Source organism: Macaca fascicularis, chromosome 10, assembly GCF_037993035.2.
Source record: "Macaca fascicularis isolate 582-1 chromosome 10, T2T-MFA8v1.1".
NCBI classification, from domain to species: Eukaryota; Metazoa; Chordata; class Mammalia; order Primates; family Cercopithecidae; genus Macaca; species Macaca fascicularis.
This window is the reverse complement of record NC_088384.1, coordinates 16,582,643-16,606,867: the sequence shown is the minus strand read 5'-3', so window position 1 is coordinate 16,606,867 and position 24,225 is coordinate 16,582,643. Positions and strand designations below refer to the sequence as shown.

At 47.3% G+C, this 24,225-nt stretch overlaps 1 protein-coding gene across 1 annotated transcript; it reads left to right on the top strand.

The window, feature by feature from the left end:
* The first annotated feature begins 1,135 nt into the window (after positions 1-1,135).
* Positions 1,136-23,302, top strand: ISX (intestine specific homeobox). Its single transcript, XM_045363737.2, has 4 exons — positions 1,136-2,291; positions 18,374-18,525; positions 20,246-20,362; positions 21,298-23,302. The coding sequence occupies exons 1-4, from the start codon at positions 2,063-2,065 to the stop codon at positions 21,535-21,537; spliced, it is 738 nt and encodes a 245-aa protein (XP_045219672.2). The 5' UTR covers positions 1,136-2,062; the 3' UTR covers positions 21,538-23,302.
* The last annotated feature ends 923 nt before the right edge of the window (positions 23,303-24,225 follow it).

Here is a 24,225-nt window from a genome sequence, read left to right as displayed (position 1 = left end):
ACAGCATTAGGACAAATACCTAATGCATGTAGGACTTAAACCTAGATGATGGGGTGATAGGTACAGCAAAGCACCAAGGCACATGTATACCTATGTAACAAATTTGCACATTCTGTGCATGTATCCCAGAACTTAAAGTAAAATTTAAAAAAATAATAATTTCTTCTTTCCTATCTCCCTTTCCCCAGAAAACTTGGAGCCAATGATTGGAGAATGGTGGCATCACTGTTTGAAAGGAATCTGGGTCCCTAAATGACTACGTTAGAATGTGATGTGGGTGAGATAGTATACGTTCCCCAGACGATAGGGTTTACTTGTTACTGCAGCACAGCCTAGTCCACCCTAACTAAATCAGACAGCCTGACACCTCCAAGGAGCACAGCTCCTAAAATGGGGCATCTTTACCTGTTCCTTCTCTCGGGGTGAATCCCTCCCTCTCCTGACTCACTCTTCTCAGGGGGTAGAGACCAGCTTTCCCTACCCCCAACCTCCCACCCCTGCCCTCTATGAAAGATCTGTATTCTAACATCCAAATTCACATTCACAGTCTCTTCCAGGGTATCCATCCCTCTTGTGAAAATTGTTTCCTCGTGGCCAGCAAGGCATCGTGGAGCTCCCCAGGGGAGGGCTGTGATCAGGCCCTGCCATCATATTTTCTGCACCATCTTGTTTCTGGACCTCAGTTTCCCTACATCAGAAAGCCCCGGAATGCTTTTCCTGATCTGATATTTGCAAGCCGTGGAAAGCACATCTGAGAGCAAATGAATGCCTGAGGCTGACAGGCAGCAGACTGCACCCCAGCCCAGCCTCCCCCACACACGACCATAGGCTCTCCTGGCTGAGTAAACATGTTTTATTGGGCCTGGGTACACTTCCTGGCCATTCTGCTCCCACCTTCCCTTCCCCTGCTCTGGCCAGTTCCCCAGCACAGCCCCTCCCTGGGGCCGCCAATACCTGTCCTTCAGATCCCCACTGCCTCCTGCCACCTTCCTACCCTGACACCTGCATCCCCAGCCTTAAGAGGCGTGGAGAGTTTCTTCTCTTATCAGCCTGTTTTACTACCCCCTCCTCCTTGGTTACACAGTAATTTGGAGCAAAATTCCTGGTAAGGACAGATCAACAACTGTCAGCTCCCAGTCGGAGAGAAAGGACCTCTTCAGTTCTGTCTCAGGAGACTGGGAGAAGCAGCAGAAAGGACGCCACAAGGAAGAGAGAGGTACCCTGGGTCAGGTGCCTGTGGAGAGAGGGCCTCACGTGTGAAGTGAGGTCAGGAAAAATAGAACAGAACAAAGCCAGGGCCAGCCCAGAGACACCTGAGAAGAATCAGACTCACAGCTCAGCCCAGCCCTGGCACAGAGAAGAGACAGGCCTGGCAGCACCCGGGGACCCCCTTTCCTCAGCCTCCACCTGCAGGACAGCAGGAGCACTGACGCACTGAAGGTATGTTCTGGAGTCTGGACGCAGCAGAACTGAAGGAAGTAAAGATGGGTGTCTGGGAAGACGGCTCAAGCTGCAGTAAAGCCCAGGACTGAATTGGCCGCCTGAGGCCAAGGGTGGCACTCCAGCCTCCCAGAGGCTGGCTAGAGCCACAGGAAAGGGCCAGAAGCCAGAGAAAGGGCAAAGGTGGACACCCTGCCTCCATACCTCCTCTGGAGACTGACCTCCTCTTTCCTGTGCCTTATTGTTTCTCCCTCTTCTCTTTGTTCGCCACTGGGCAGTGACCTCAGGGATCCTGGTCTAAGCTGGTGACTGTGCAGGCAATGCATCCGAGAAGACCCTTCTCTGGAAGGTTGAACCCCAATTCAGCCATGGTGACTCCTTTGACATCAAACTGGTAAGGGCTGTGAGCTGTAGGCACAGGATACCCCTCCTTCCAGCTCTTCTGTTGTCATCTGCCCATGGAAGTCTCTGCAGACGCGAAATCCTGCTTGGATCATCTAACTGGAGACTCTCTGCTCTTCACCTCCACGCGCCCTCTTGACCCCAGGAGGTTCAGGGGAGGAAGTACGCCAGTCTCCACTGGCACCCTCCTTGGCCTACAGAGTCACCCCTGAGCCCCTCAATGTGTGCTGAGGTGGGCCCTGCTCTCTGCAGGGATATGGAGAGAAACAGCTTGGGGTGCTCTGAGGCCCCGAAGAAGCTGGGCCTGTCGTTCTCCATCGAGGCGATCCTAAAGAGGCCTGCCAGGAGAAATGACGTGGACAGACCAGAAGGGCCAGGCGGAGAGGGCCCCGGAGAAGCTGTGGCCTCAGGCTCTGGGCTAGAAAAGCCTCCACAGGACCAGCCCCAGGGTAAGTGTCTCCTGATCATTTCTTTCTGTTTCCTGGTCTCCAAGACCCAGCTGGGCTCAGGCAGAGAAAACGCTTTTCCGTCCATATCAACTGGATAGAGGACTCTAAAATTCAGAGCAAGACCTGGCTCTGGGCTGGTTTCCTGACACACCTTTCAATCTAACCCAAAACTGTGGTTTTTCAGCTGCAGACACCAAAGCTCAGTTAGTTGCAGAATGCAAGAACCTAGGGCTTGTTACTGTAACCAGGCCCCAGCTAACAATGCTAGTTACCATTTATTCAGCATTGACAATGTCATAGGCATTCTCTTTTAATTTCAGTAGAAAAGCACGATTATCATAACTGGACAGATAAGAAAACTCATCTGTGAAAGAGAAGAGGAGGATAATGTCCCCAAGTTACGTAGCTGGTAAACAGAAGCCCCGCTATCAGGACCCGGCTCTGACTCCCCCAAATCCCTGCTGGGTCCAGCACAATCTCCTCCTCCTAAGCCGAGTTCAGTCTGCAAAACTTCCAGGGGCTGAAGCTTTGGCTTGGGAAAAGTCCACCCTAATCACCTTCCCCAAGCCAGTGGCCATCTCAAGGCCTGTCGCCAGATAACAGTGACCAGGTAGATCAAGAGCCGGCTTGAGGAAAGGAGGAAAGCCGCACTGGGGCACTGAGGTGGACGCACACACCTGCTAAGAGTTAGGAACCCAGGGTGTGAGCCTTGGCTCTGCCGTGGCCTGCTGTGTGACCTCAGGAAAGTCCCTGTCCACTGCAGCCTCAGGTTTATTCTCGGCAAAACACTTGGGTGAGGGAATAAGAAATGGTGAAGCTGGTGATGTCTCAAGGGCCTTCTGAGTCTGACAGTCACCGAGCCTGGAATATCTCACATGAGGTTCTCAGTTCTCTCCCCTTTTCCCCCCTTTTAATCCAAGAAAATGCTGGAAAGGAAGCTCAGGGAGCCCTTAATGTCATTACCTGCCATAAATAGAGCTCCACATCCCCCCGACCAGGCAAGTCTCCCATGGAGGGAGCTGATGAGGGATCGCACTCAGCTGCAGGGTTGAGGAAGACCAGGAGGGTTGTGTGTCCACAGGCAGGAGGCTGCTGTGTTTCCCCGTGGCTGAGTTTTCCAAAGGGAAAGGGTCCCTAGCTTAATTTTTGGAAGTTCATTAATATCTTCCAGTCCATTAAAGATTCATAGACACATTTCCAGTTGGGGTCCTGAGTCTCTCCTGCTGCAGTTGTACAAATCTATGATCACCCTGTGTCGTGAGAGAGAGGTCTCGCCTTTCCTACCAGAGCAGCTTCCCTTCCCCTAGCCCGATGACGGCAGGCTTCAGAAAGGAAGCCACTCTTTCTAGGCCTCCACGGAAGATTCTGGCATGTTCCGTGTCAGCTATCCATCTGGTCCCAGAACAGATCCCAGTAAGTGCCGACCAGACTAGCAGTGGTGACATCGGATGGTGTTTTATGACTTCCACAGCACCTTTGTGGCCATTTTCCCACCTCATTGTCACACTTGGGAGCCCATCTTACAGATGATGAAACCAAGAAGAGAAGATAAATCCCCCACAAAAACCATATGAGTAATGAACACTAGAATTGAACCCTGGTGGCCTGAGACCATCTACTCTAGATTATCCCTGAACATAGTTTAAATCCATCCATCTCCCACTATGCTGAAATTCAGCATTTCTGAAAGCTTGGAGAGGGTCCCACTGGCAGCTCTCAAGATGACCTTGGTGGGTATATAGATAAAGATGATCTAGCTCAATAGTCCTGTAATTACTTCTACACTAACCTTGTATTTATGGTGAAAGACACTGCTATCCATGTATGGTCATGATATAAGATATTATTTTAAAATACATTTATCATTTGAGTCAAACAAAAAGGCCTATTTGGGAAAATGCTAAACAAATAATACAGATGGGATCCGAACATGCCAGAAACTATACAAAAGAAATGCAGAAATTGCAAATGAGCTGGAGTCTGTGAAACACACTGGGTGAGGAGGGCAGGGATTCAGGAAACCTGCCCTCTAAGCCCAGATCTGGCCCCAGTGCACAAGAGGACCTCAGGCCAGTCACTGCCCTCTCTAGCCTCAATCTCCCCACCTGTAACATGAAAGGGCAGGGCTAGAATATTCATAAGGTCTCTCCCAGCTCTGACATGCCATGACCAATTTCACAGCAAATTAGTTGCTGAAAAACCTTGGAGGATTCCCTTGTGGTGATTTTCCACCGTACAATCTTTCTCCCCATGGAAGGGATGGTCATGATCCCAGGCAGGGCAGGAGCAGAGAGGCTGGAAGGCCTCTCCCTACGCTCACAGGAGCCCTCATGCCCAGCCCTGTGCTTATTGCTGCTGGCTGATGCTTCTCTACTTCCCTGTTTTATGTGCCTCCTCTTGTGCAGGACCCCTCAGCAGAGAACAACAGGACCAGAAAGAGCAACGCCCTCTCCTTCCCCAAGAATAATGGTAGAGGAATAAGTTCCTCTTTGTCTCCACTTAACGTTTAAAAGGCTTCCTAGACTGGCTCACAGACAACCTTTGCCATCTCACCTAGGGAGCTATTAAAATGCAACCTGTCAGGCCCAGCACCCAAGACTCTGACTCTAAGTCAAAAGGCCCAGGAATCTGCATTCTAACAAACTCTCCCAAATGATTCTGATGTTGGTGGCCCAAGGAAGTGGTCCTTTGAGGAAGCTGAGACTCAAAAAGGTAAAGTGGTTTGTTCCAAGCTACAGAGCCAGTACATGCGAGAGATGGGATCAGGCTAGGTATCTGGGCTCCAAGGCTAGTGTAGTGCTCTACTGTCCTCATTTCTCATGGCAGGGACAAAGGTCCCCCCTGACATCTTCCCACTCCTGCAGGGACCTTCATGATCTATAGGTTGGACCCTCCCAGGTCTTAAAAGTCAATGGGAAAATCCAAGAGGGCCTCTCTATCTGAAAAGATTCCACACCGAGCCTCCTGCTCTCTCTCCTCCAAGGAGAGGGAAGCCCTCCAAAACCCAGGACCCTCCAAAGTTAAGGGAGACCCATTCAGGAGGAAGCCTCTTTATACTGAAAGCTCAGACCCTGGGAAGAGAGAGAGAGAGACCATCTTTGCACCTCTACCACTGATAATCCTCTGTGGGGAAATCATAGGCCCCAGGGGAAAGGTGATGGAAAATTGACAAGGAAGAGAGACCACCCCAGTGGGTAAACCAGTATGGACTGCCTGGCCTCTGGGGAACCCAGGGATCTTCCCTTGCCTGCTCACCAGCTATTCATTCAGTGAATAACCACTGAATGCTTACTCTGGGCCAGGCTGGGGGCTGGGGAAGGTGAAGGTGAATAAAACAAGATGCAGTGACTACTCACCTGGAGGGGGATGGAAGTCCCTGGCAGTGCCACCCTGGGACAGTGCTGACTTCTGCCCACCTTGTCTGGTGGAGCTGGCTAGGGGCATGGTAGAATTCTTGGCATTTGAGAAGCATCCTGTGGCAAGGGATGGCAACACTTTCTGCAAAGGAACAGATGGTAATTTTAAGCTTTGATGGTCAGATGGTCTCTATCACAATTATGCAACTCTTCCGTCACAGCTGAAACTCATCTGTAGACAATGTGTAAATAAATGGGTAGGCTTATTTCCAATAAAACTTTATATACAAAAACATGGGGTCGGTCGGGCCAGATTTGGCCGTCATGCTGCAGTTCATCAAGGGCCTGCCCCTGACACATTAGTGTGGCACTCAAAGTCCTTCCCGGACTGGCCTTGTTCATCCCAGGCTCACCTCCCATCACACCCTCCCCGGCCCTGTCTACCCTCGAGGTGCAGGCAACTCCTCTTCAAATTCCAAACCTTTCTTGCCCTTGAAATGCTTTGGTGTCTTTGCCATTTAGAAGCCACTGCTCCTCCTGCCACCTCTTCCTCTTCTTTCCCCTCTTCCTCCCTGTCTGTATTAATTTTCTAAGGCTGATGTAACAAATTACCACAACCTGAGTGACTTAAAACACAGAAATATATTCTCTTACCATTCAGAAAGCCAGAAGTCTGAAATTCAGGTGTTGGCAGAGATAGCTCCTTCTGGAGGCTCCAAGGGAAAATCTGATCCATGCCTCTCTCGTAGTTTCCGGGGGTTCCAGCAACCCTTATCCTTCTTTGACTTGTAGACGCATCACTCCACTTTGCCTCCATCTTCTCACAGCCTTGCCGTGTGTGTGTGTGTGTGTGTATGTGTGTGTGTGAGAGAGAGAGAATGTCCCTTTCTCTTATAAGGACACCTGTCATTGGATTTAGGGCCCACCTAAATCTACGATGATCTTATGCCCGGAGCCTTAATTATATCTACAAAGACTCTATTTACAAAAAAAAAAAAAAATTAGCAATTCCCAGGGTTTAGGACTTAGACATATCCTTTTGGGGGTCACTATTCTACCCATTCTGCCCATTACACTTTCCATCACTTCTTTGTCCCCTCATATTCCTCTTTCTCCTTTCCCTTCCCTGTCCCTCACCACTTTCTCCTCTCCTCCTCCTTCTCCTCTCCCTCTTTTCCCTAGCCCTCCTCCTCCCCTGAACTACCTGAAATCAAAGACAGCTGCTCTGCTATGGGAACTGGGAGAGGCAGCCCTGGTTTGAGGCTGTGACTAAGGCCTGTGTGTATCTCATCACCTGGTGATTAACAGCTCTGGCTCTTACCCAGGTAGATCCAAGAGCTCCCATCAGAGCAGACAAGAACAGGGCAAAAGGACGTGGAGTTAAAAATGGGCACTTCCCCGAGAGAAGTGTGCTTTGGTCTTGCTCCAATGGACTCCATCTCTCAGTTCCTGACACCAGAGCTATGGGGACCTTCCTACAGGGATACCGGGAGACTGGCTCTAGAATTGAGAACCTGGCTCAGTCTCAAGCCCTGAGGGGGCACAAGAAAGTGCAAGGCATGGCCCCTACCTGCAAAAAAGAGCGCTGTATTAGTGTGGGGTCTCCCAAAAAAGCAGACCCTAAGGAAAGGATCTGAGCACAAGTAGTTGATATGGGACACGCAAGGAAGTAGTGAAATAATACAAGGAAGGGGAGGCAATGAATAAAGGGTATGTCATTAAGCCAGTGGCCCCTATGGGTAATTGAAGCTCAAATCCTTTGGGAAATGGAGCAAACATACTCCCCAGAATTATCCAAGGATTTGATCCCTAAAGACAAACGCTGGCAGTAAGAAGCAGATATGGAGCACAGAAAGGCCTGGGTGATACAAGCCAGCCATTGACAACATTAACTATAATTATAAGGCCCAGAATGTCAGAGCTAGGAGAAATCCAAATAGGCAGAGGAGGAGACTTAAAACATTGGCTATAATTTAAGTTTGATTTATCCATTGTATTGTTTATCCAGACACGCAACAAATAGCCACTGAATATCTACTCAGTGCGAGGCATACCTATTGCACAACAAATCATCCCAAAACTTAGTGGCTTAAAATAATAAATATTTATTATCTCACTCAGTTTTGTGGATCAGGAATTTGGGAGTAACTTAACTGGGTGGTTCTGGCTCAGGGTCCCTCATAAGATTGCAGTAAAGATGTTATTTGGGGTTGCAGTCATCTGGAGGCTGAACTGGAATAAAAGATTTATGTCCACAGTGGTTCACTCACATGGCTGGTGAGTTGGTAACAGCCACTGGTGGGAGGACCCAGTTCTTCCCTATATAGGAACCTCCACATGCTGCTTGAGTGTCCTCACAAAATGGCAGAGAACCTTTCTCAAAGTAAACAATCCTAGAGGGACAGCCAAGTGGAAGCAGCTTCCTTTTAGGACTCAGCCTGAGAAATCACATCGCATCACTTTCACTGCATTTCATTCATTAGAAATGAGTCGCCAAGTTGGGAGAATTTGAAAGAAGTGTCCATGAAGTTGCAAACCCCTCTGACAGCCACTACAGTACTGAACTGGGCACTGGAGATGGTGTAGAGCATCACAAAACCTTTTTGGCTGGTTTTGTGGAAGATGATTTTTCCATGGACAGTGGGTGGGGGAATGGTTTCAGGATGATTCCAGCACATAACATTTATTATGCACTTTATTTCTATTATTATTACATACTCACCATAATGTAGAATCAATGGGAGCCCTGAGTTTATTTTTCCTATGAGAATCTAATGCTGCCACTGATCTGACAGCAGGTGAGACAAATAACCACCAAATAATCACAAATGAAAGTACAATTACAATTGTGACAAGTGCTGGGGAGATGGTGACATGGTACTCCAAGGGACTATTCCACGGGAGGTTGGTCTGTCAGGGAGGTCAGAAAATGCTTCCCAGAGAAGTTATGGTTGGTCTGTAATCTGAAGACTGAGTAGGGTGGAAGGGAGGGCATTCCACATGGAGGGAGCCCCAAGGGCAACAGCCTATTAATAGATGATGCCCAAGGATACAATTTGAGGTCTAGGAGCCAGAAAGGAGCCAACCCACGCAGCCTTGTAGGCTACAGTAGAGATTTTTATTTTTGCTTTGTATTCCTCAGGGAATGAAGAATCATTTTCAGATTTCAGGCAAAAACGTGTACAATGATCAGTATTAATGAGAGCTATTTGGTTACAATTGACAAAAATTATCTTAGGTTAGCTAAAATGGAGAGGGACACGTATTGCCTTGGAGGAAATTAAGAAATCAGTTTCCAGACTAAGCCAGGTGAAGGGCGGAATGATAAGTAACCTTCAGCTGTGATGGGATCCAGACCCAATAATGTCATCAAGTCTCTGCAGCTGTTTCTCTCTGCATGCGAGCTCACCTCTTTCTTGCTGCTAATTGGCATTCTCCTAATAGCTTCCAAGAGTTCCAAGAGTTAGATCAGTCTCCAGTGATGTCCTCAAGCCCTCTAAAATCCCACGTTCAAAAGCCCCAGAGGAGGGACACCCATTGGCCGAGCTTGAGTGAGATGTCCACCTCCAAACCAGTCAACTGAGACCAGAGGGTGTGGCTGGAGGAGCTGTGTGTGCTTGGGCCTTGTCTGGAGTCTTCATCTTGCTCTTCTCCTTCTTCTACTTCACTGTTCCATGCAGGGATGATGGTTCCTTATTTCAGGACCCTTGGAACCCTTTGTACATCATTTTAGATTCCATATATGGAACCTTCAAGTTTCTTTATCAATGGTGTGTTGCTAAAGAGGTTTCCTCCCCACTCCTTGTAAGGTGGCAGTTGTTAATAATTTGTTGGCCAGAAATGTCTCTTCCTCCTGTTTGAAAGCCCTGTGGCTTTGTATATCTCTAATCTGGGCACTCGGCACATTTGCCACCTTGGTCGGCCTTCTGTAGGTATTTAAGCAAGAGAACAATTAAATTCCTCCTCAGTTCTTGGCAAGAAGGGTAACTAAATATGGATTTCCCCCATTGAACAGGAATAAGTTCTAGGACACTTCCTGTGTCACACCTTGAAACATCTCCTGACTGCACAGCTTGTGTTGTCTGATTATTCCCCTGCATCAACACAGTATAGATTGGAGAGGAAGTGGAGAGGGTCTGAAACATAAACACACACGTGTACACACACACATGCACACATGCAACACATGCACACATGCACACAACTTCCCAACAAGGAAGAGAGTTAGAACTGTTGAAATATTATAGCACATGAAATCAACCCATTGCTACCCTGTCCCAATAATCTGTGCCCATGCTTCATGTTTTAGTCTCACCAGACCTAAGCACATTGTCATTAGTCACATTGTCATAGCACAAATATGATATACAAACCTAACAAAGTGCTTTAGAACACAGAATAGGAGATAATGAACCCTGCATAACACCATCAGAGACAGCCCTTCGAAGAAGAAGTGGCTTTTGAGATGGAGTCAGGCAGAGAAAGGGACAGGACATTCCAGGAAGAGGAAAGCCTGTGAAGCAGCACCCAAGAGGTATAAAAAGGAATAATCCTTGAGAAACAACAAAATCGAGTGGCTGGAGTCTAAAATTCATGGAACACAGTCACAAGAGATGAAAGAAGTAAGGCAGATGGAAGGTCAAGTGTGTCAAGCCAAGAACTTTGGCCTTTATGTATGTACATCCGCATTTTTTAAGCATTAGATTTTAAAATGTTTTGGGAACTTCAGGCTTTCATTGAGATGCATGACCAGAGCCGCCTTGGATGAAGGGAAGATGGAGTAGGCCCCACATACACTACAATAAAGGAGCTCTACTGCTGTTTGTTTTGTAGGGTTTCCTTATAATTTCATTTAAACAAAGGGTACAGCTGCTTTAAAATAAAAAAGGAAGAAAGAAAAAAATTTTTAAATACATAAGTAAAAAGTATGGGTGAGTGTGTGTGTGGGTGGGTGTGTGGTGGGGGGAGTACATATGCTAAAATTCATACATACAAAATATTATGAAAGTGAGACCACAGGTGTGGAAGATGCAAGCCTCACACTGCCTAGAGAGTACTAAGCCAGTCACCCCTGGGAGTGGCACTCCCTTTCTGGTGAGTTTCGCAAGGGTCTCCTCCTAATTGTTCCAGTGATTTCTTTATTCTCATCTCTTTCCACCTTGCTGTTTTATTTCGTTATTTATTTACACAAGAAGTTCCTGTGTATTACAGAAAAATAGAAAATACAGATTAAAAGGTAAAAGAAATGTAACTATAAATTCTACCATCTCACCATCCAGTAATAATCACTACAGATATTTTGACTGATTGACTCATAGAGACTCATAGAAAAAAAAATTTTACAAATATGGAAGCTAGTTTGTTATAAGCTGAAATTTCACACTCTTAAATTAAAAAAAAAAAAATTATTGTGTTTTAACTAGGAGATTCACAACAGACCTTGGAAAGAAATATTTGATTTATTTGAGCTTTGACGGATGAGTAGGAGTTCGCTAGGCAAAGGAGGAGGACAAGGCATTCCAGACTCAGGGAGCACAGAACAAGGGCCTGGAAAATAAAAGTGCATAGCTGATTTGGGGAATGTGGAAATGGTCAGGTGGGACTAAAATTATGGAAATGACAATTGAGGGAAAGCAGATGATGCTAGAAAGATGGAATGGGAAAGGCCTTCAATGCCATGCTAAGAAGCTTGCCTTGTTCCCTTTGGGCACAGGGAGCCAAAGAAAGTCTGTGGCCTGACTAGGGAAATGAGGCCAGCACAGGTCAGCCATGGGGAGACTCCTGCCCTGCACCCCACCTTCGTGTGTCAGGAGGTGTCCCCTATAGGAGGGCAGCAAAGAGGGCCCTGGGTGTCCTCCATGGTGAACCCACTGTTTTCAGAAGACAAGGATGAGGCCCGTTTCCAGAGACTGCCCAGCGGCAACGTCCCCGGGGCCTTTAGCTGCACAACCAGGACCAATTAGCAGACCCCAGAGAAGAAGCAATCAGGGGAGGGCGCTGAGCACGGAGAAACATCAGTTTATAATTAGGTGGCCTACTCACCTGTGTAAATTTTGTATTTCTTATGATCGATGTGCTAAACAGCTCAGGTTTAATTAAGTTCTGCTGACTCATTCTCTTCGAAGACCTATTAAAGTGTAAGTCACAGCTTGTACTATTAACAATGGGGAGAGGAGCAACTTGAAAAGGGTGGCAGTTCCCTCCTGCCTCCACCCCCTCCACTGTTGTCCCCATGTGCCCACTCCCCAGGTAGGCTGGGCTGTGACCACCTGCTTCTCGGCTTCTCTGCCCAGAACCTGGTAGGGAGATGCTGGGCTGGATGGGAACCGAAGGATTTTCTCACTCCTGATCCAGTGCTCCTTCCAGGATGATCCATGCTGCCTCAGAAGTGTCCCCTCTTAGCAGGGACCCAGAACACCCTGGTTTCTCCTGGTGATTGAGAATCCTATCCTATGCATGGGCCAGGGCCATCAATGAGCTTGTATTTTCCAGCCTCTTGCCTAACGAGTTTCCAAAATTCTACACGCTGAACTGCATTCTACCTTCTCTGTTCCATATTATGCTGTTCTGCCTTCTCCCACCTTATTCCCTTATTTGTAACCCTCTGTGGTCTGTAACCCAAGCATCAGCCTTCCTGGTGCCCTCACAGTCTCCTCTTTTCCTGCAGGAAAGTTGAAGTGCTGACCTTCATCATTCCTGAGCTGCCCCCTTGGACACTGCTCTTTACACTCCCACACTGCTTTGTGGGCCATAATTAGGGGACTCTGCTCTGACTCATCGCCCAGAGCTCCTGGGCACCATCCCCTCCCCTGGTCATCCTCCTTCTCCCCAGGCACCAGCGGAGATGTGAGTGTGGGGCAGTCCTCTCTTCCTCTCGCCTTCCCTATACTTCCGGTTTCCCCAAAGCCATCAAAGCTGACACTATACTTTCTTTCCTAGTATACCTGTCAGATACTTTCTTTCTTTCCTGCTGTCTCCATCCCCCTCCACTGTTGTCCCCACATGCCCACTCCCCAGGTAGGCCGGGCTGTGACCACCTGCTTCTTGGCTTCTCTGCCCAGAACCTGGTAGGGAGATGCTGGGCTGGATGGGAACCCAAGGGTTTTCTCACTCCTGATCCAGTTCTCCTTCCAGGTGGGAGATTTCAGTGATCTTTCCTAATTGTTTCAGTGATTTCTTTATTCTCATCTCTTTCCACCCTGCTGTTTTATTTGATTGTTTATTTACACAAGAAATTCCTGTATATTACAGAAAAATAGAAAATACAGATAAAAAGGTAAAAGAAATGTAACTAGCATTCTACTATGTGGCAATTAGAGGAACTTGCAATGCAGGGAGAAACTTAAAATTAGACCCAGAATATGACTTTTCCAAAAATCCAGTGGGAAACCCTCTAAGGTAGCACTGTCCAACAGAACTTTCTGTGATGATAACAATGTCCTATATCTGCACTGTCCAATATCGTAGCCACTAGCCACATGTGGCTATCGAGCGATGGAGGGTATGACTAAGAAACTGAATTTTTGTACTCTATTTAAGTTAAATAGTCACATATAGCTAGGGGCTATCATATTGGAGAGTGCGGTTCAAAGGAGTTTAACCCTTCACAAGGTACAGCCTCAGATCCTAACCTCATTTCAACCTGACTCCAGGTTGAAGTTTATTTGTCTCTCCCAAAACTGCTCTTGGCCTTCTGGTTGGGTCTTTCCAGTCATACTTCCTCACCAGTATGAATTTTAGGCACCCCTCCTTACTCCGAGAGAGGCCACTAAAACTGTGAGACACAGGGACAACATCATCATCACCATAATCATCACCTCTCAAAGACAAACATTTATCCTGAGAATGTGTAGTTCAAAGCTGATGAGAAAACATATTTTTCTCACCAGCCTATGACTTGGCAGGCAGCCCCTCCTCCATGAAGTCAGCAGTGAGGCTGTTTTGCAGAGCAGAGTTTAGATCCTTTCCTTCTTCACCCCACCTCTAAATTACCTTCTTCCAGTACTCTTGGGAACAGGAAAAAAGCCATCATGTCTTAAAAGCTGCTCCTTTAGTTACACAAATGGAAGCTTTGAAATATTTATTTTATTATGGATTCTATTCTTAGCCATAAATCCTTGTTCACCTGCGTTTCTTTCTGGGGTAAATGGAGGAGATGGCTTATTTTCATTACGACCCGTCTTCTGTTTCTAATCCTGTGTTCTCCACGTTGTTTCATTTTCTGTATTCTGGTTCCACATCCCACATTCTCTCTCACACTTCTATAGTCCCAGGAAGACCTCAACTCCCTGCTGTCCTTGACACCTCAGTTTTCCAGGTCAACCTGGAATCTTCCCTTTTGTAATTTTTTTTTTTTTTTTTTGCAGCTTCCTGCAGAACTGTACCATATCATTTACTATCATCTAATATGCTGACTGACTGAGTGAATGAATGAAGGAGTAAATCCAATACTGTCAGGCATGGCTTGTTCATTTTGTACACCTGCAGACAGGCCCTCAGTGCCTATTAGCTGCTGGTTACAGAGACAACATTCACTGAGCTCTTGGAATGAATTAACACCTGCCATTTCTCTCTACATTAATTCTGACTGATTTCAGCTGTATCCCTTAAACACAACACCAGCTCTAAACATGGAATAAATATCTTTTTAAAGAACCACGAAGTTAAAAAGGCAGTGTGGACTTGGGGAGGGAAAGGGGTCGAGAGGGAGAGGCAGAGATGAGGCTCTCCTATAGAGGTGGGTCACAGGCCAATAGCTTACTCTAGTGGGGAGTAATGTTCAAAGCCTCACTGCCTGCAACTCCCAAGAAGCTTCCAAGAATCCACAAAAGTGAGCAAAAGTACTTTGAAAGGATAAAAATGGATTAACAACAAAAGTGAGGGGTGGTAGAAAGGATTGAGAACAAAAGCAAACCTGAAATCCCATTTCTACAACTGAGGCAACCGGGCCTGGTGGCTTCCCGGAGAGAAATCTCACTGGCCCTGGCCCTTTCACCAAGTAAACGGGTCCTGCAGGCAAGCCTGAGGCAAGGACTTTTGAGCCATTCATCCTCCATCCCAGAGAAGGAGGATTATAAATATCAGGGTGGATTTTGCCTTAGTGACCTGATCATTCAATGTCTCTCTCCCCCTCCATTCTACTGATGGGGAGACTGAGGCCCAGAGAATGAATCTAGAATGTGGCACAAGTTGCATAGTGGAACCAGGAACAGAGCTCGGATTTTCTGATGTCCAGCTCACTGGGTTTTCTACTATCCAATGACAGCAGGATCAATCATAAGCACCAAGAAAGAAAACAAGTTAGTTGATTTTTTCAGGTGTTAAACCCTCAGAAGTGAAATCTATTTTTCACTGAGTGTCTACTCCAATTCTTAGTGTGTGATGACTTTACCACTTTTATTTGGGGTAAAAAACAAGTGGGCTGGGTGGGAGTCCAGGGACCTCAGCTGGAGCTCAGACTCCCACCCCTCCTTTGTAGCAGCTTTGGCTCACATCAGCCATCCTTTCTGATGTGTGACATCTGACATAGTACAGAGTTTCAGACAAATCCTGTGGAAGTCTTTTCTGTCCAACAGGACTGAGAGCAGAGCCTGAATTCTACTTTTATCCATTCAAGGCACATATTTGTTGAGCTCTCACGGGGAGCCAGTTCCTCAGCTGGTCTCAGATACAGTCAGATACAGTCCCTACTCAGATACAGTCCCTGACCTCCAGGGGCTCACAGCCTAGAGAAGGATGACAGAAGACACATGAGGCTTCCTTCCCTGGGAGGCTTAGCGTTCTCTGAGCATGAGTATGAGTGACCCTGGGACAGGAAGTACCTAGGTTCTCAATTAATTCCTGAGAGCGACTTTTCTTACAAGGAATGAGGAAAAAGTCAGGAGAGGCAAGGTGTCAGCTAGAATGGTACGAATTCCCCTGGGTCCCAAAAATGAAGGTGATCTGGGGAGACGGTTTGTGCCTTTTCTACAATCCCTAAAATCACATCACAGGGACAATCTGTAGTCCAATTAAGACAAGGATTTTAATTCTGTCCTCAGAAGTCCATGGTCAGGTAAACAAACCCACTGCCACCTGGTTTGGTCCTTCCTCCAGCGTCGTCTGTCACCTGGCTCCAACCAGGAGCTACAGGCAATGCTGGCTGAGTCTCCCATTCTGCCGATGGGGCAATCTTCCTTACTCTCCATTGTGTGGCCAGGTTCAAGGACCACTTTTCTGTCCTCATTGTAATTGGTCTGTTTGCAGCATGGATCCAGCTGACTGTGCCTTCTTTCTTGAAACAGTCCTCACTTTCCTCCTCCTTCAGAGGCCTCCCTTCTTGGTCTTTTTGTTGCCTTCCCCATTGCTGAACCTCTACATGGTGAAGGCACCACAGACTTGCTCCCAGGCCCTCTCCTTTTCCCCACCTACACTTTCTGCCTGTGTGATACCCATTCCCATGACTACAAAGGCCAAATAGATGCTGACAATTCCCTAATTCGAACCTCCATCCTCAGTTCCACTTTGAGCTCCAAACTTATCAATGCATCTTCCTATTCCATAGCTTCCTATGGCTAGCCAATAGACATCACACACTTAACATGTCCAAAATGAACACCCAATTTCCCCATAAGACAAACACATGAACACACACACACGAACACACACACACACACATCTTTTGCTCGAGCCAAAACCAAACTGTTGTCCCTGATTTATCTCAGCCAAAAGATAATCCACCAACCTCACCTGACAGCCTCTCTCCAAAATATATCCCATAATTAGCTCTATACCTCCCTGCAAACAACTTCAGCAGCATGACAAGAGAGATGGTAGTTGATGGATCTCATCCTACGTCTCACATCCACCACCGCTGAACCACTAGAGGGATTTGATTCTCTTTCCTAGTCGTGTAACAAAAATTTTCCAGGGATTGATTCCAAAAGGTCCAGTTCAGCTTCCCACACTTGAACCAATCCAGTTCCCACTACAACTACTTGGTTGGTGTATGTGAAGAATAGTTTCCAAAAGGAGGGTAGGGCAGGTCCCAGAAAAGAGGCATTTCTGGGCAGATAAATCCCAACAGGTGTCCACTTCCCTCTGTTAGCTCAGTGACCACCATGTATTCTAGGTCATGAGCAAGCCTATCTGTACCCCCTATCTCACCATATGATGAGTGCTTCCAATCAAGGACCAAGCCTTCAGCTTTTCTACACCTCACTGCCTACTGTTGTGCCTGGCACAAAGAAGTATGTGCTTAACAAAAAAGGTGGATGAATGAATGACAAAGCTAGCAAGTAGAATGAAGATATTGCCAGTAAGGAAGATCACCCAGGGTTAGAAAGATTAGGACATAATTTTTGGAGATTGTAAGAATGAATGCAGGTGCTAAAGAATCAGCAGACATTAGAATTGCAGACGAGAGAGAAGCGGTGATCCCAGACAGAGGGGATTGCCTTAGAAAAAACAAAGTGATAAGCACACACGTGATGTGTTATGGATATGGTAAGCAGCCCAACTTGAATGAAGCAAGGTATGTGAGTCGACAAAGCACTGGAGGCAGGAATGGCTTCATGGGCATGTGTGTGACCAATGCAGATGCTCAGGACCCTGTGCTTAGAAGGAGGCCCTGAGAGTGGGATTGAATGCATATTGTCACCATCTTGAAATCTTAATAACTGCACATTTGAATATCTGATTAGTGAAATCCAGTGGAACAGTGGTGAATGCACCAGAAGCGATCAATGCCTTCTCATAACCTCCCAGCTTCTCTAGGACGGGCTCTTGGTCAACTGTTTCTCTGCTCCTACCCAGCAACTGCTGTTCCCTCCATCTTGGTGGGGAAGGGGACTGGGCAGGGGTTCACGGAGGGTTGAGGTCAAGCACTGAGTTGCAGAGTGGAACCAAGTTTCTTCATGGGGTATCCATGACTGCAAGTCTTAGGGTGGGTCTCCAGGTCCCTGTGAGGTCTATTCTCACCCTGTGAGTATCCTTGTGCTCTCTGAGGGATGCATGACATGAAATAGCAAATAAAAACCCACTATGACAGTTTAAGAGACGATGGAAAAAATAAAAAGCTATTCTTTGGCTTTTTGAGCAATAGGCCTCACATTTTCATCTTGCACTGGGCCCCACAAATGATGCAGCCAGCCCTGAATAAAATGGAAGCTGGACGGGTGGGCTGGAGACAGACCATCAACAGCTTTGACTGCTACCGAGCTCAGCCTTTACTTTGCAGACCAAGACTGACACACTTTTTCTATGAAGAACCAGGTGGTAATTACTTTAGTCTTTGCAGGCCACATGGTCTCTGTTGCAATGATTCAACTCTGCTGTTATAGTGCAAAAACTGTCAGAGACAATATGTAAACCAAAGGGAGAAGCTGTGTTCTAATAAAACTTTATTTAAAGACAGACAGTGGGCCAGGTTTGGCCTGGTGGCCATAGTTGGCCATCTCCTGCTGTAGACAAAAGAGAGTCATTGAAGGCAACTGAGTAGCAGAAAGGCACAATCAGAGAAGATTTTCTAGAAGGTTAACTTGGCCTCACTGTCCATGGTGGGTGAGGGTCGGTGTAGAGGCAGAGGATTTTAGGAAAGAGAATACTGTGAAGCTCCAAGCTTGAGGAGCCAGAGGCCAAGGCTCGGGAGCAGCAGTGGGGTGGAAGGGTAGGACAAGGCAACACAAAAACCTCGCCTAGGTGCTGACATCAAGGCCACTGACCCAACTTGGACCCTCTCCCATGCAGAAGGGAGGAAGAGCAAGCGGAGGGTTCGAACCACCTTCACCACTGAGCAGCTGCATGAGTTGGAGAAGATCTTCCACTTTACCCACTACCCAGACGTTCACATCCGCAGCCAGCTGGCAGCCAGGATCAACCTCCCAGAAGCTCGGGTGCAGGTACAGCCATCCCTTCCTCAGCCCCCAGCCTCCATGCCCTTGGGACCATGTGTGAGACACAATATATCCTGGGCCCTTTGGGGTTGCCCCATCTAAAAGTTTCTGTCGGCTTTATCCTATGAGTACAGTCATTTTGGCCAAATACTATTTTCTGTGAAATGAGGTCACTCTAGTTCCAAAATGGTTTCTCTCCTCTGGGAATGGAAAGGGAGTGAAGTGGCATCAGTGATCACCACGGATCTCTGCTCCATACCCTTCCTCCCCACTTGGCGACACTTCCAAAATGTCGTTCACCATGAAGCCTCATTCACAAAATAGGTCTTAGCCATCTAGACCGGGGGTCAACAACCTTTCTGCAAAGAGCCAGATGGTAATGACGTTAGGCTTTGCAGGGTATATTGTCAGTGTCAGAGCAACTGTTCAAACAGGCCAAGGTAGCACAAAAACAGGCTCAGAAAATATGTAAACACACTTTATTTATGAACATGAAATTTGAATATTGTGTAATTTGCTCGTGTCATAAAATATTACCCTTCTTTTTTTCTTCTAGCCATTTAAAAATGTGAAAACTATTCTTAGTTCATGAGCCATTCAAAAACAGGTGGAAGTACAGATTTAGCCTGTAGGCTGCAGTTTGTCAACCCCTGATCTAGAACACATGGGGATTCCTTTGGAGGCAGTGTAGCAAAGTGGAAAAAGTCTTGAATTCATGGTCTTAGTTGGAGACCTGGTTCAAGCACCAACAGGCTAATCTCTCATCTGTGATCTCTTCACCCCAGTTATGTATTGCTTCCTAGCAGGGTTAGAAATACAGTAGCCCATTGTCACTCACCAGAGGTATTTCCTGCCCTCTTCACATGCACCCAGCTTTGCAAGTGCCACTCTAGCACATGACATTCCACCAGATCCGACTGTGGCACCATTAGCATTCTCTCTAAAATAGTTTTGTAAGTCGCTCTCCTTTTTTTCTTTCCACAAATGCGATGGACTCATTCTAATTCAAAATCAGGCCAACATTTGGTTCTTTATTCTATCCTTCTGGCTGAGGACCACTCCTGTCTTAGACTTCTCTCCTTTTTCTTCCCATCTAGAATCAGGCACTGGCTAAATGGGAAGCCCCCTGTATCAGCCACGAAGCCCAGAATTCAACACCTGCCTGTGCAGAATTACCAAGGATAAATGGCCACAAGTCAGGGACCATCAGCACCTGCTCAGGAATGCAGGGAGCTGCCAATGTTCAGCCTGCCAAGGGGCCCCAGGGGTTGAAAACGGGTGGCCCACTGGTGACCCACACATGATTTCCATTTGGTCTGCACAGTAGTTTAAAACTCAGAAGCTTTCACATAAAAATCAAGATTCCACTTTGGAGACTGCATGAACCTGCAACACCGGACTCACATTTCCACGTGGTGACTGTTGACAGGAGCTGAGAAGCTGCCCCATTTTGGCTCTATTCACCACAGACCCCAACACTCCCAATTGTGCAGCACCAGCTGCTTCATTCATGCATGGTCCCCTGGCCCTGTAGGCATTGAAGGTGGAAACCCTGGTTCCCTCTCAGAAAGCTGACCTCCAGATCCAAAGACATCCTGGATGCCACAGAGCTTTACAAACTGTAAAGTGAAGTCCCTTGGAAGGCATAGTTATTATGAATTTGGGGGAGGTGGTATTAGATGGAGGAAAACTCTTGCTTATCCCCTTCCTGTCTCCCTAATTACAGATCTGGTTCCAGAATCAGCGAGCCAAGCGGCGGAAGCAGGAGAGGATTGGCAGCCTGGGGGCTCCACAGCAGCTGAGTGAAGCCAGCGTGGCCCTGCCCACAAATCTGGATGTGGCTGTAAGTGGCTGAGGACTCAAGGTAGGGTGGAGGGAGCCATTGTCTGGGAATATCCCAGTCAGACCCAGATGTGAAGAAGCACCTCGGGGGCTCTGTCTACAGGAAAAGGTGCGAGGAAAAATCTTTTAGAAACAGCATGGGTCAAGGAGAAATCTGGAAGACTGTGAGGCCTGGGACAAGTGGCTGCCTCTCTGTCCTCATGTCCTCCTCCCTTAGTGATCATCATGGTGCCTGTCCTTCCCGTGCAAAAATTCTCAGTTTACAAAACAGGATCACAGAGGGAAGTGCAGTACACAGACGCTGGAGTCAGAGTGCCTGAGTTCGAATCCCAGCTCTGAATTGCCTGAGGTGTGGCTTGGAAGAGCCACCTAATCCCTCAGAGAGTGTAATCAAGTTTTTTGATGAGGATGAAATAACCGAGACATAGAGGATGCTTAGCACCTAGGAAGTGCTCCCTAAGTATTTAGGGAGCCATCCATGGAGACAGCACATATTTTCGAGTCGGCACCAGGTGCTAAACACTGGGGATAGAGCAATAAACAAAATAGACACTGCTTCTCCGCCCTAGAGTTAAAGGTTTTTACATACCCACGGCAATGCCTGGGATTTTTCATTTATTCATTCTTTGCAAATGCAGAAGCTGGGCCCTGAGAGGCAGAGTGACTTTTCCATGTCAAACAATTGTAAGTACCAGGATTCAAGCCAGGTTTTAAATCCCCAGACCATGCACTTCTCCCCACCTACAGTAACCAACCGCCCAGGTTTGCATGGGTCCACACACGACTTTCAGAGCTAAACCCAGAAGGTCCTAAGCAAACCAGAACAAGTGGATCACATTACCCACCCTTAGCTGCCCAAGCCAGGGAGGAAAAGGCTGAGAAGCTGCAGAGACAGCTGAGGACTCACTTCTCTCTCCTGACCTCTCCTTGTGACAGGGGCCCATGTGGACATCCACTGCTCTGCACAGGCTGGCTCCTCCCACAAGCTGTTGTCCATCGGCTCAAGATCAGCTGGCCTCTGCCTGGTTTCCTGCCTGGATCACCCTCCTCCCAGGGCACCCATGGGACACACAGCCTGTCCCAAGTCCTCCCATCCATCAAACTTGCATCCCTGTGTTATGCATCCTTCCACCTCCACACCCCAAATGGGGCAGCATCTGTGCTACTTCAACATAGAGATTAGACATCCTCTCCAAAATGAGCCATTTTCCTATCTAGGTGAAGGCAGGTAGCAGATGTGCCCTGGGCCTCTGGGGGAATCGATCTCACAATCCAAAAATGGTCCACAGCCCAGGAAGCTACCCTGAACATGCCAGTTGGAAGGCTGCACCAGACTCGAAAGCAAAGTAAACAATAAAGGACAGCTTTCGTCTGTCCTGGCTAAAGCTGCTCTCCTGGTTCAGAAGACAGGCTGGATGAGATCTCAGGCTGAGCTCCGAAATAGGGAGGTAATCCTCCAAAAGCACCTGTGCTTCCTCTAACTTGCTGTGTGACCTCCAGCCGGGCACTCACCCTCTCTGGACCTCATCTGTAAGAGGAGCCAGCTGGATAAGATGATTGCTGAAGACCCTTCCATGGTGGGCACCGAGGCACAGAGGAGGCCAAGGAGAGGTTGTTTGTTCATGCATGTGTTCATCCATGACACAGGAGTACCTACTGAGGACTCCATAAACAGAACAGGATGTAGAGATAAACAATTTGGGTTCTGTCCACGGTTGTCAAAGGGTGGTTCTGGCCCACCTCTGAAAGCAGAATACTTGCTCAACAACCTTATTGTTAGCCCAGATCTAACACATTCTTTATGACTGTGAGCATCTCAGAGGGAGAGAAAAATGCAGAAAGTTTTTAAAATTCTGAACAGGATTTAGTGTCTTTAGTTATCTCGTTGGATGGGGAAGGGATGTTGTCATTTCTGGCACAGATGAAAAGTAGAACGGTAAGCTCTTTTCATTTAGTTTATCTTTCTAGGATATATGAAAAGGGACCAGCTGGAAGACCAGCCTCACTCTGTCCTTGAAAGTCTAAGCTTTCATTCAACTCCCTATTTCCATGCAAAGACCCTGGGCAAACCACATGTTCTGTCTGAGCCTCAGTTTTCCTATCTGTAAAATGAAGGTAGCCTGGCCTGCCTCAAAGAGCATTCAGGAGGCTCCGAGAGGACATGAGTGTACTTTGCAAAGTGAGGGCGAGGCCCAGTGTGGAGTGATATCGTTATTCCAAGATTCCACTGCAAAAGTGGCTGCTTTGGATCCCAGCCCAGGATGAGTAGTTCCTGCTCTCAGGGAGGTCATCCGCTGAGTGTCCCTTCTGCACAGGTGTCTCTGATTCTTGTCCTTGCAGATGAAGGACAGGGCCCTGCTCCCCTAAGCTGGGAAGCCTGGAATGACCTCTTGCACAAGCCTAAAGTAAACTCCAGGAATCTTCCCCAAATCCCAGATCCTCTGCAATCTACCTGCACCCCTGACCCACCCAGGAGTTGGACCGGGAGTTGGGAAGCCCAGGTCTTAGTCCTACACTCCTTCTAATTTGCTGTGTAACCTTACCATTAATCTCTCTGGGCCTCAGTTTTCTCATCTGTTTTGGAGGTAGCAAGGCTAGCTCTGCCTTCAGGCATGCAATATGCCAGAACTACAGACAACAGCCCACAGGATGCAAAAGTGCTTTGCCATCTTAAAAGTGCCAGATCACCCAGAGCCTATGAATGTGGATATCAACACCAGGTCTCTAGCACCGCTGGATGAAAGGAGGCAGCTAGAGGCTGAGGGAGGAAAGAGCAGTTAACAAACAAAGGCAGTAGCTCATCACTTGGGTAGCAGGTACCCATTTTATGATCCTAAACCTAAATGTGCAAAATAAAATTTCTATCATTTTGCTATAACTGGATTTACTTTCTATGTTGTTTTGCAGGAAATGTATTCCGGTAACTTCTAGCCTCTGTTCCCCTTCTTCCCACAGGGGTCTTTGCTAGGCTGAGGGGGAGGGTTAGAGAAGTGTTTATGCAAATGCCACCTCTAGACTCCCAGAGCGTATGTTTGCTTCTCAGCTTTCTCAGTCTCCTGCTAGTGTCTTATCTAGCCTGGTCTTGGGCATGAACCCTCTGCCCTAAGGACTCATCACCCCATTCAACTGCCTTTTGGGGGTTCACTCCACATCCTCCGCTGTAGCCTTTCACCATAGTTGTGAATCCTCGCTGGCTTCGTCTCTCTTTCATGAGCAAGAGGAAAAGCTGACAACTCTCCCACACACTTCTAGGGTCATGGGAGCCCTGGGCCAGGCAGCAGGTCTCACTCATTCTAGACCTCCCACAGCCATTTCTCTTGCCCTGGTGATAGGCAGGTCATGGATGAGATTTGCAGATCTCCAAACTTGTAAGAAGAGTGGAAAAGATGCAGGTCCTCTCTTCTCTGGGGTCCCACTCCCCCTTCTCAGCAACATACTCTTCTTCCCCAGGCTCCTTTTGAAACAGGATTTTCCCAGCCATAGAGATTCAGATGACCAGATGTCTCAGCTTCACTATTGAGGTAAACATTGATTTTGTGAGGCCATTTCTTTCCCCCTAGGAATTTTCTCCCCAATAACTATTTTTATTCCCTTTACCTTATGTGTGTGGGATAAAGGAATCACTTTAGAACTCTTGCCAGCTGTGTGACCTTGGGCAAGTGGCATGTCCCCTCTCTGTACCTGTTCCCTGGATAACAACAATTTCTTGCCTCTTAGTGTTTCTGTGACAATTAAATGAGTTAATACATTTTGGCACATGGTGGGCACTCAAGCCATATTAAGAAAAACTCATTTTCCCAGATACACCTTCTACCTCTTTCTACTTCTGAGCTTGAACATCCATTCTGATCTCAGGCTCTATTC